General features: G+C 39.1%; 1 protein-coding gene across 1 annotated transcript in view; it reads right to left on the bottom strand.

The window, feature by feature from the left end:
* The window catches only part of LOC136132225 (nesprin-1-like), a 144,321-nt gene that overhangs the window by 84,370 nt on the left and 47,951 nt on the right, over positions 1-12,000 (bottom strand). Inside the window, exons 8-10 of the mRNA XM_065889127.1 lie at positions 10,466-10,573; positions 7,405-7,542; positions 5,957-6,121 (exon numbers count right to left, since the gene is read on the bottom strand). Of these exons, the coding sequence (XP_065745199.1) occupies positions 5,957-6,121; positions 7,405-7,542; positions 10,466-10,573 (411 nt within the window). The remainder of the gene's footprint in view (positions 1-5,956; positions 6,122-7,404; positions 7,543-10,465; positions 10,574-12,000) is intronic.

The raw sequence follows: 12,000 nt of genomic DNA, 5'->3' as shown, positions 1-12,000 counted from the left end.
CAGACACATTTCTGTGGCTTTTATCTTGACCGAAACTCCCCCAAATGACTACAGGGCAAACTGAGAGCCACCACCACTCCCAGCTCTGATTTCTTACGTGTGACAGTATGTTAATGTATGGGTGGGGGTCTGTGACTATACTGGTGCATCCCAAGAAGCTTTCCCTATTGTAGTTTTCCGTATCTAGTTAATCAAAAAAATCTTGACAAGAAATCAAAACCAACAAAAACATTTTCACACATATGACAAAAGAACTACAACTGGCGTGACGTCACTGGGTCCTCTGAAAGGCTGTCTCACTACAAAATAGCTGGATGCCGAGCACAGCATATGACTTTAATTCACTGGTGGGCTCACAGGGAGTAAGTGAAACCTTTTAGGGCTCCCACTCTCGGTAAAACATGACCCAAAACTGGATCACGGTCATGTGAGCAAAAACAGATTGAAAAAGCTGATTGTCCCGGGCAAACATCTAAACCACTGTGGCAGGAGATGGAGTCTTGGAACTTGAATAAGGTGAGAAACACTGAAACTGAGACCCCCTACATTTAGCCAGAACCCTCAAAGAGGGCTGATGTGGGCCTGGTAGACAGCAAATGAAAAAGAAGGAAAGCAAAGGTCACCAAACACAGGAGACAAGCTACCATGAGTGAGAATCAGCAGAAACAATGCATTCACGGTGTTAGAAAAATGTAAGTAATTTAATACTTGACAACAACAGTTTGCAGGTTAGAAGAGTATGACCTGGTTAACGTGTTCTTAATTCCTTATATTGATTAAGAGGAGGTTAAGACGTTGATTAACTTTCAATTTCGTTAAGTATCTATATGGTATAATTTCAAGGACAATCACACTACACAACTAGAGTTTATAACTTCAAACCAGTTCGAGGGAAAACATGGAATAAGAAAAACGAGCAAGTGAATAAACAAACAAAAACCCCTCAGTCAACTTATAAATAAGAAGAATGTAGAAAAAAGAAAAAAAAAGTAGGGCAAATAGAGTCAAATGGTAGAAACAAATTCAAGTATATTAATAATTATAAATATATCTGAATGGAATATATATTTACTCATCAATAGGCAGAGATTGTCAGATCAGACACATCTAACAGAACCATTTGCTTTTTAAAAGAGATAGTCCTAAACATTAAGAACAAGGATAGGTTGAAATTAATGGAATGGAAAACAACATGCCAGGCAAATACTAACGAAAGAAGGCTGGTATGAGTGCATCCGTACCAGGCAAAACAGATTCCTGAACAGAAGTCATTACAAGTCAGTAATTGCTTAGCGACGAAACTTTCAATTTACTAGAAAACACATTAATTCTGAACTTGAACATATGTAGCAAGCCTCAAAATATACAAAGCCAAAGCTCATAGAACCACGGGGAGAAACTGAGAAATCCACATGGCTGTGGGAGTTATCAACATACCTTTCCCAGTGATTGAGAGAAAGCAAAGGAAGCCATTGGAACAGCAGATCGGGGGTGAGGGAGCGCAGAGGAGGGAAAGGGCTGCAGATCTGTGGGCCTCATGGGCCTTTCAAAGAATTTTTTGGTGTTTCTTTTGAGTAGATGGAAGCCAGTGGGGAGTTTTGAACAGAGGGGTAAAATGAACTGAACTGCATATTAAAAGGATCACTATGGCCATTCTACTGAAAATACTCTCTCCTTGATACACTACTTCCTTTGGCTTTTAAGAAAACACAGTAGCTGGATCCCCTCCTACCTTGATGATGGCTTTTTCTCACGCTGGTTTATTATTATTATTATTTTTTTTGCTGGTTCATCTTCTACTCTCTGATCTGTTAATACTGGATTCCCTCAGGGCTCAGTTCCTGATGCTTTCTCTGTCTACACGTGCTTCTTTAATTTCAGTCTCAGAGCTTTAAACATCCCTTTATATATTCAGAGTCATCCTCAATGACTCTAAATATTTATCCCCCCTCCTGCCTCTTAGCTCCTACTGCCCACCCCACACATCCACTTGGATGTGAAAAAGTCTCATGCTTACCTCGCCCCTGACTGACCTCCATCTTTCTTCCCAAACCTGTTTCATTGTCTCTCCATCTCAACTGATGGAAACTCCATTTTCCCAATTGCTTGGTTGAAAAATCACAGTGTCATTTATGACTCCCCTTCCTTCGCAATCAATATCTAATGCAAAAAATTCTCTTTGCGCTGCCCTCAAAATATACTCAGAATCTGACCACTTCTCAACATCTCTACAGCTATGACCTTTGCTCAAGCCACTCTACCTGGATCATTGAAACTGGTTCTCTGGCTCCTACCCCCTCTCACCCATCCAGCCTTACCCTCACACAGCAGCCAGACTGATGCTGTTAAAAGAGTGATACTGCCATTCCTCTGGTAAGAAAGTAGATGGAAAAAGACTATTAGGATACGGCAGAGAAAATCAACAATGTCAAGAGTGCAATTAAGGAAAGTGAGAAGGTGCAGAGAAACAACACTGGGGACAAATGGAGGCTTAACTGTAGGCACAGAAAAGATTACAAGAAAATAGATAGAAGAGCATTTTGAATAATTTTGTGACAATAATTTTGAAAATGTGGTCAAATGAACAAATTCTCAGAAAGTATGATTAGCGTGATTGACCTGATTAAAATTTTGAAAGCCTGAATATTTCTAAAATCATTTTTAGAGGCTGGGGACACAAGAGTGAAAAACAAACAATAATTCCTTGGCCTTATGGAGGTGACATTACAGTGTTGGAAATCAAGCAATAAATAAGATAAATAATTAAATTAGCAGTTGAGGTGAAGATAAATGCTAAAGAGAAAAATTGAATAGGCAAGGGGAAAGGGAAGTTGTACTTTCAAAGGGGTGGCCAAGAAAGGATTGACTAAAAGCTGACCTTTCAATAAAGGTCCAAAGGAGATGAGGAAGAATGTATTGGGAATATCACTGGAGAATGTTTCAGGCCAAGGGACAAGAAAATTCCAGAATGATGGCAACGGCAAAGGCCTTCAGGTGGGAATGTGCTTGCATGTTTGAGATTATCTTTTCAGTGAGGTTTCACTGACCTCCCTACTTAAAATTGCAACACCACCTAATACTCCCTGTCCTTTTACCTTCTAATATAAAATTTATTTATTTATTATGTTTATTATTTCTTAACTGCCTCCTCCTATGAGAAGGCAAGTTACATTAGGGTAGGGATTTTGTCTATTTTGCTTATGGGTGTATCACAAATGCCTGTAATGCCGCTTTGCACATAGAAAGAGCTCAGTAAATATTTGTTGAAAGAGAAGGAAAGACCCTTTTAGGACCATCTGGTCCTGTCCAAAATGACCATAAAACATCTGGCTCATGCCAAAAGGTCCTTGATAATTGGTCATGTTTGGCCCTGTCCGAAATGTCCACGAGATATTTGGTCTATAGCAAAAGGTTCTTGATATTGGCCCTGTCCAAAACCATTTGTCATGGACCAAATATGCTCATGGACATTTTGGACCAAATGTCGGCTAACTGGAAAGACTGGAAAGGCATAGCCAGAGGAATAGAAAGAAAATTCAGGAACCAAATGAAGAAAGTATTTCAAAGATGAATAACTATCTAAAATGCTTCTAATAAGTGAGGTAAAATGAGGACTGAGAATTGGCCATTGAGTGAGGAACAAAAAGAACCCTCCTGAACCTGACATGGAGAGCAGGGCAAGGAAAAACGTGATTGGAACGGGTTCTAGAAAGAATGGGAGAAGAGAACTATGAAGCCAAAATGAGATCTAAGACAATTCTTTCAAAGAGCTTCACTGTAAAAGGAAGGAAAAAAAAAAAAAAAAAAGGACAGTAGCTGAAAAGGGAGGTAGGGTTAAGAAAGAGGCTTTTTAAAGATAAGAATAATAATGGTATATTTTATGTGGGTGGGAAAAATCCAGCAGAGAGAGAGAGAGAAAAAAAAAATAAAGAAGCAAAGAACTACGGGAATTATCTTTTAGAAAAGAGCAGGGAGGATGGGATCCAGCGCACATGTGGAGGGGCTGGCCTTAGCTCGAAGCACAGATGGTTCATCCATAGTAACAGAAGAGGAGACGGAGTATTCGGGCACAAATGCTTGTAGGTGGGTTGACGTGGTCGTGGGAGCTTGCGGAAATTCTTTTTTGATTGCTTCTATTTTCTCAGAGAAATAGGAAGCAGTGTCATCAGCTAAGAGTAAGGATGAGGGAGGAGGTGTGGAAGGTTTAATGAGACAAGGTATAAAATAGTTGTCCCAGAAATGCAGAGGGAATAGAGTCCAAAAATGCCTTTGGAATGCCAGGGAGCATTAAGGACCCACTTGGGCTAGTCATCGTGACTGGGGGTGTGTTCTTCTCCAGCCACAGTCAACTGCCTGAGTGTGGGCAGGAGCTAGGCAGAGAATTGGCTTTAACCAGGGTTATGTTTAACCAGGAGTGTAGGACAAAGTGAGACCTGGTTGTCTGTTTATTTTCCACATACAGAGTAAAGCCCCTTCATGACACAATAAATGAGGTACACAAGTTCAACTGCACAAAATGCAGGGCTGCATCAATGAGACAATGAAAAACAGCATTTTGAGCTAGGTCTGTACTATCACAAAACACGGAGGAAGCGTATTAGAACTTACGCTGAGCACAACAAACCATGCAATGAGCTAAATAGAGTCGCAAATGACTGAGACCAGCCAGGCCTAATCCCACCCCTTTCTAAGGCCACTGTTAACGCCCACCCTGACCCCACTCCTTTAGCACCAGGACACGACAACCCGGTGACTTGGTTTGCCTTCCTTTGAGAATGGAGGCAGGAATGAGGTCTGGAGCCTACGGCCAATCATGTTATTATGTAAATTCACACTGTCTTTTGCCTTATCTTTTCAAAGATAACAAATAGCAAGAGAAATAACAAAGGTAACTGCAGATAAAAAAACATCACAGAGCTACTGGAAAATAAATACCTCAGGTAATGAGTCTACTGGAATTGTCGTTCACAAGTACAGAAAAGGGAAGTGAAGATCAGAGAACTTCTAAGAAGGTGCAACATCTCTGAACCAGTATGAACGGATGCCTGGGAGGCCTGATTCAGTGCAAGTTCCAGACCATACTAGTGAAACGAGGATAGTTATCAGCTAACCATTAATAAATAATAAACTGTAACCTGTCTTCATCGATCAGGCTTGCTTTAATAAAAGCTTGCATGTTCTCCAAGGGTCACACAGCCTAAACAATAAGATGTTGGCCAAGGTGAATTTAGGAGCTTGGAGTCAGCTGTGTCCAGTTTGAGCTCCAGCCGGTTAAGACTGGCTAGGTCGGGCTTCCCTGGTGGCGCAGTGGTGGAGAGTCCGCCTGCCGGTGCAGGGAACACGGGTTCGTGCCCCGGTCCGGGAGGATACCACATGCCGCGGAGCGGCTGGGCCCGTGAGCCATGGCCGCTGCGCCTGCGCGTCCGGAGCCTGTGCTCCACAACGGGAGAGGCCACCACAGTGAGAGGCCTGCGTACCGCAAAAAAAAAAAAAAAAAAAAAAAAAAAAAAAAAAAAAAAGACTGGCTAGGTCCACCAACCCTCCATCTGGGCATGCGTTGAGTGGTGGCCTATTGACCTCAGAGGGCCCAAAACTCCACCCTCTGGTCACGCTAATGCCACCATTTTCTGAGCACACATCCCATGAAGCAGCCTGTGGCTTAGCTGCATCCGCACAGGACGAGTATCACCTCACCTTTTTCTTATCTCATTACCTTTCCCTGGGCTCCCCACGCCTCAGCCTTATCTCATAAATAATGAGAGCCCCTTACCTTCAGGGAGGTGGGTCTGAGATTTGTTCTCCCATCTCCTCCCTGGACTGCCTTGTGAATAAACCCTTTCTCTGCTGCAGACCTCGGTGTCTCAGCCTTCGGCTTGCTGAGCAACAGGCAAACAAACCTGATTGGGTAACACACTAGGACTGTCACGCTGGAAGGTTTTCCAGCCAGAATGTTTACCTTGTGTTGCTCACGTTTCCGTTGTATTGTGTTGGCCGTTTCCTCATGAACCTGCTGAATGGTTATTTCCTCTCTCAGGGCCACCTCTGCTCTATATAACCAGGCCCCTATGGTGCCCAGAGGTGCAGGAAGAGACTTATCAAGTTGTATATGCCAATCAAACAGCTGAAATACAAAATTGGAAAGACAGTATCTTAACACAGAAGACAATTCCTAAAATTCCCCCAAATGATTTTAAAGCCTACAAAATGCTTGAAGTAAATAATTTGGGGTTAATTTAATAAATATCAAGTAAGAAAGTATCTGTGTTCTGAATCTGATGTTTTGAGAAGTTCAGAACACAGATATTTTCCTATTTGATATTTATTAAATTAACCCAAAACTATTAACTTAAATGGGGAGAAAATGACACTCAGAAGCAAGTTTTGAGCAAACTTAAAATACATCTTAGACATGGAAGGATATTATTGGGAGATTAGGCAATTTTCTTCTTATAAGGAATAGCATAAAGGGCCCACTGATTTTCAGACTGGCTTTTGCTGAAAGGGAATGGACTGGCTTTGCTGACGCGCTCAAAGATGCAGCAATTATACACCTGCTGATGTGTATCCTTTAAAACCTTCCCTATGACGAAAACAGGTCCAGAAAAATCAGGGTCGTCTAGACATCTCTGGAGAAAATGAGTATTCACGATTCTTACTATAATAATATAATTCTCTGACCATCTTGTCATTTCTTCCACTTCACCCAATTCTCAGGTACTGTTTCCTAACTTATTGCAATGAGAGGTGGGATGGGTTGGGGTGCCTGAGATCTAATCTATTCTTTGATGGAGTTTAATGGGAAAAGTTAGATTATGAAAATGAAGAAAATAGGGTGAGTCCGAGGCAAATATTCCCACGACTGACAGAAGTTTCAGAGGTTTTGAAATCTTGGTCTTTAAGTCTGCAAGATATTAATATGAAAGTTACAGAGCAATTTTCCTTCAAGTTCATGACCAGATAAGAAGATAAGCTTCAACTAAAGAATATAAAAATAAATGTGAATATAGGAAGATGATTAACTGTTGATGAAATCTGATGATGGAATTTGGAGAAGCTGTTGACAAGGCTCCTTTCCTGGGGAGTCACCTCTTCTAAACAACGCAGGATTAAAGTGTGCGAAGTGAGAAGTAACCTAGGTGGTCTTTCAGGATTTCAGTGTGTCATCTGGTCAATGGTGATATCACACTTAGGGCAGGCAAAGCACGAAAGAGTTGTTAAACAAGCACTTCCGCTGACTGAAAGGAAAACCTGACAAGTGGACAAAGTCTATCCCACAGGTAAACCTTCCCACCTCAGACAGAGATAGGAGGACCTGATGTAACATCATTTTGAAGAAAGAGATGACAGAAAATATTTTTGACTAAATTATATGAGTCTAATGAAATGAATCGTTGGAGAACTTACCCTAGAGGACACTCTATCCCAGGACTGTTTTACCAACGCCTGGTCAAGTGACAATTTACCATCTCTGTGTAATGGTTGTATCAAGTGTTCAATCTGTGTCCTTTTCATTTCATATTGAACTCTGAAGTGCTTAAAGGACTAAAAGAGGAAAAACAGCAACAACACGGCAGTCAGTCAGAAGAGGCAAAAGCAAAGGAAACCACATTTCCTAAATAACAATCCTTTATATTTGGATAACGTTCAGTATATGTTGTTGACAATAATAATGACAGTCATGATGCTAAAAGCAGCTAGCATGCATCAAGCCCGGATGATGAGCCCGGCTCCATGCTAAGTGCTTTGTACATATTATCTTCTCTGGCTCCCCATTGCCCTACAGCCTAGACAAGCCTCGCTATTACCACCAAGTCCAGAGGTGACCTGGCAAAGACAAGTAGTAGAGTTAGGACTAAAGCCTAGGATTTCTCATTCCTAGTTAAATAACCTACAAGCCACTCCCTGCTCATCAGGAAATAATAATCAACAGGAGTATAAATCTATATTAATAATCAAAATAGTTGCTTTCCTTTAAAGCACCAAACAATTTACAAATAGAAATTGCACATATCAAAATAGTACAGAATTAACAATATCTTAATTTGTGTTTAAGTAAGTCTGTATAAAGAGGTTTACTTTAGAGGACATCACTTAGGTAATAATCCTTTGCTTTAATTCTATGGTGTTAAAATATTAAGTATTATATCTTTCTTTTGTCACAGTATGGTTAACATACATTTGTAATATGTAGACTTAACTGTAAGTCTAATGCTAACCTCAGAAAGTAGTGATTTTAATGAAAGTCCTACATTTTATGTTCAATTAACACATCCTAAAATATGTCTCAAAGTCCAAATATGAATTGAAAATGCCACTCAATGTACAATTATATTAAAGAACATGAGAACAGCCTTGCAGAATCTAACAGATAACATTTGAAAGAATTTTTTAAGTCACTGAGTAAACAAACATGTAAATTCACATAACAAACACTTGGGGGAGTTGGTGAATAAATATTTTCCCACAAATTTTACCTTCCATTCCCTCTAACTTAATGTAATTTTAAAATACCAAAACATAAAATCAGTCTTCAGTTTTGTTCTACAGAATTCTATATATGGAAAAACGGGAAAATACACTATTAATTGATAAGTAGAAACAGAAGATTTTGATTATATAATAAACACACAAATGAAAGAAAACATTCCCTCTGCTGTCTAACCCTATTTTAAGAGATTTGTGATCATCTTTGGCCTGAAAGGAATGTTTCTGATTTATACTTTTCTAATCCTTAGTTTCCATCTTATAAATTAACATCTGTATAACCGGTAACTTTATAACTTGGAATTTATTTTTTGATAATTTATGCTAAGACTAAAACTCGCTAATGGACTAAATAAGTACATTCACTCTGTTCTTGCATTTTAGTCTCAATTTACTGATTTAATCATTTTAACCAGAAAATTATCTTTTGGGGGGAAAAATTACATTGTGTTCCACAGCAAAAAGCACAAACATATAATCACATACGGAATTTATTGCATTGCCAAGTCCATCAAATACAATACTGATGGCATCATCAATCTGAATTCAGGCACGCTTTACAGAGAGGATTATATAAAACCACACACTAACTCTAACAGCTAAATCTTTTATCATCTGCCACTTCGCATCTCTTATATCACGCACACCTTTTTTTGTAGCAAAAATGATCAAAACACAATGTAGATTAGAATATACTATAGTTTTGCCACTAAAATGCAATGATATTTTAAGTAGGAGAAAATGTCAATGCTACACAGAGTTAAGTCACGATTTAATGGAAAAAACTCTGGAAGTGGAAATTGGAAGCTGAAATACAATTAATGATAGTGTAATGAGACTGGAAGAAAGAAGAACCTCCGCGGCAATAATAACACTGGCTGAAGTGTGAATGCAATAGTGTTCAAGGAGGCAGGTGGCAGGAGAAATTGATCTCATTAATGGGCCCACTCCAAATAGTCATGTTGCAATGTTTTATTTGATTCAGTTTGTTCTATAGTAATTTTCAGCTTGGCACTGAAGTCATTTTTTGGTGGAATTTTTTATTAGGTAACATCTGTAAGATCATGAGTTGTACAAAAACAGCGATTAAATGTGTGTGTTTTGGGTCACCTGCAAGACTATGAGTTCTCGGAAAGTCATGAAGCCTCAGAACTCTATACAGTGCAGGTACGTACAATTTAAAATTACCAACTCCATCTCTGGGTGCACCCCCAAAGGAAATGAAAACAGAATATCGAAGAGATATATGCACTCCACGTTTATTACAGCACTATCACAATAGCCAAGATATGGAAACAACCTAAGTGCCCATTAATGGATGAATGGGCAAAGACGATGTGCTGTATGTATACACAGAATGTTATTCAGTCATGAAGAAGAAGAACCTCCTGCCATTTGTGACAACGTGGATGAAACTTGAGGACATTATACTAAGTGAGATAAAGCAGACAGAGAAATAGAAACACTGTATAATATCACTTATACATGGAATCTAAAAAAGTCAAACTCATAAAAACAGCAAAATGCTGGTTATCAGGGGACTGGGGGTAGAGGGGAATAGGACGGATATTTAAGTATACAAACTTCAAACGAGTAGTAAATAAGTCCTAGATGTCAAATCCACGGTACAGTGAATATAGACAACAATACTGTATTATAACCATCAAACTTGCTAAGACAGTAGAACTTAAGCATCTCAACCACTAAAAAGAAATGATAATTATGTAACATGATAGAGGTGCTAATTATTGCTACAATGGCAATCACATCACAATATATAAATGTATTAAATTTTAAAAACTACCTATTTATACAGAAATACAATTATTAAATTATATGTAAACAAAATAATGTATATTATTTCTTTAAAGACATTTCTCATTAATATCATTTGAAAGATTAAACACAGATTAAATGATAAATAGGAATGTTACTCATGAAAGGCTTTTAAAAAAATTGAAATCTGTTTTCCATACATTACCTGATATTTATCCTGCAAATTTGATTCTGTCATCTGTGCCCTTGTCAAATCTCTTTCAAATTGTTCTATCCAAGCTTTCGTTTCCTTCAAAATTAGCATGTCTTCTCTCTAGAAACCAGCAGACATTACAATTGTATTAGTATCTGTGCATTTACCTAATTGCTGATTAATACTTGACTGATCCTAGAATATACTGAATATTTAATAAGTTCCAAATGTCTCTGAAAAATTTTCTTTCTCCCTGCCCTCACCTCTTTGGGAGAATAAGAAACAAAAATTAATTCTAAAAAAAAATCATAATTATTGTGCTGAATACTGAAATTACCTACCTCCATTGTTCTTCTCAAGAAACATTTATTTAATTAAGAAAATGTGCTGGGGCTTCCCTGGTGGCACAGTGGTTGGGAGTCCACCTGCCGATTCAGGGGACACGGGTTCGTGCCCTGGTCCGGGAAGATCCCACATGCCGCGGAGCGGCTGGGCACGTGAGCCATCACCACTGGGCCTCCGCGTCCGGAGCCTGTGCTCCGCAACGGGAGAGGCCACAACAGTGAGAGGCCCGCGTACCGCAAAAAAAAAAAAAAAAAAGTTCTTAAGAAGAAATATGTAAGTTCAAAAATACTCAGAAAAAGCAATGGCTGTAATGGGAGTGGAAACAGGCCTCTGGCTGCTTCTTAACCCAAGGCCATTGGTAACACAGAGGACTGTTCTGGATCAGATTAATTTTGACTGAATTTGAGGAGCTACAGTCACAGTAATATTGGATTACTAGTGTATATTATTTTTATTTTTTTTGCGGTACGCGGGCCTCTCACTGCTGTGGCCTCTCCCGTTGCGGAGCACAGGCTCCGTACGCGCAGGCTCAGGGGCCATGGCTCACGGGCCCAGCCGCTCTGCGGCACGCGGGATCCTCCCGGACCGGGGCACGAACCCGCGTCCTCTGCATCGGCAGGCGGACTCTCAACCACTGCGCCACCAGGGAAGCCCCACAAATATTTTTTTGAGCACTCAACATGTGCCATGAACTTTACTAAACCATACAACTCAACATTGCACAGAAGAGATGTGATGAAACTCAGGATTACAAACTAATTGAACACTTACCTTTTTCAATTATTTCTTGCTTAATATTTTAAAGTACAAAAATAAATCTTTAACTTTATTTTAATTTTCCACGTCGCATATAAAGAAATTGTAGTTATTTAAATTTTTCCTTTTATTAGTGCTATTAAGTATTATTAAAAAGAAATTAATGTCATCTTAGAATTAAAGATTAGTGAGGAAGCCATGGGAGTGGCTTAGACTGTAACTAACATTTAATAACACATATGTCATTTGTTCTACTAGAAAGGAAAAGGAAATAACAGAATTAAGGTGTTAAAATAAATGTGTACATAAAGACAAATACATGCAAAAGAATGGCTAACAAGCTACAGAATGCAGAATGTTTGAAAGAGGTCACTAATTCAAGATTACTTAAATCTTACCTTAAGAATTTGGATAGAATTTGCAAAAGATGGGAAACCTGGAAGTAT

The sequence above is a fragment of the Phocoena phocoena genome, chromosome 12 (assembly GCF_963924675.1).
Source record: "Phocoena phocoena chromosome 12, mPhoPho1.1, whole genome shotgun sequence".
Lineage (NCBI taxonomy): Eukaryota > Metazoa > Chordata > Mammalia > Artiodactyla > Phocoenidae > Phocoena > Phocoena phocoena.
Note: the sequence above shows the minus strand (reverse complement) of the source record. Positions and strands in the feature narration are given on the sequence as shown.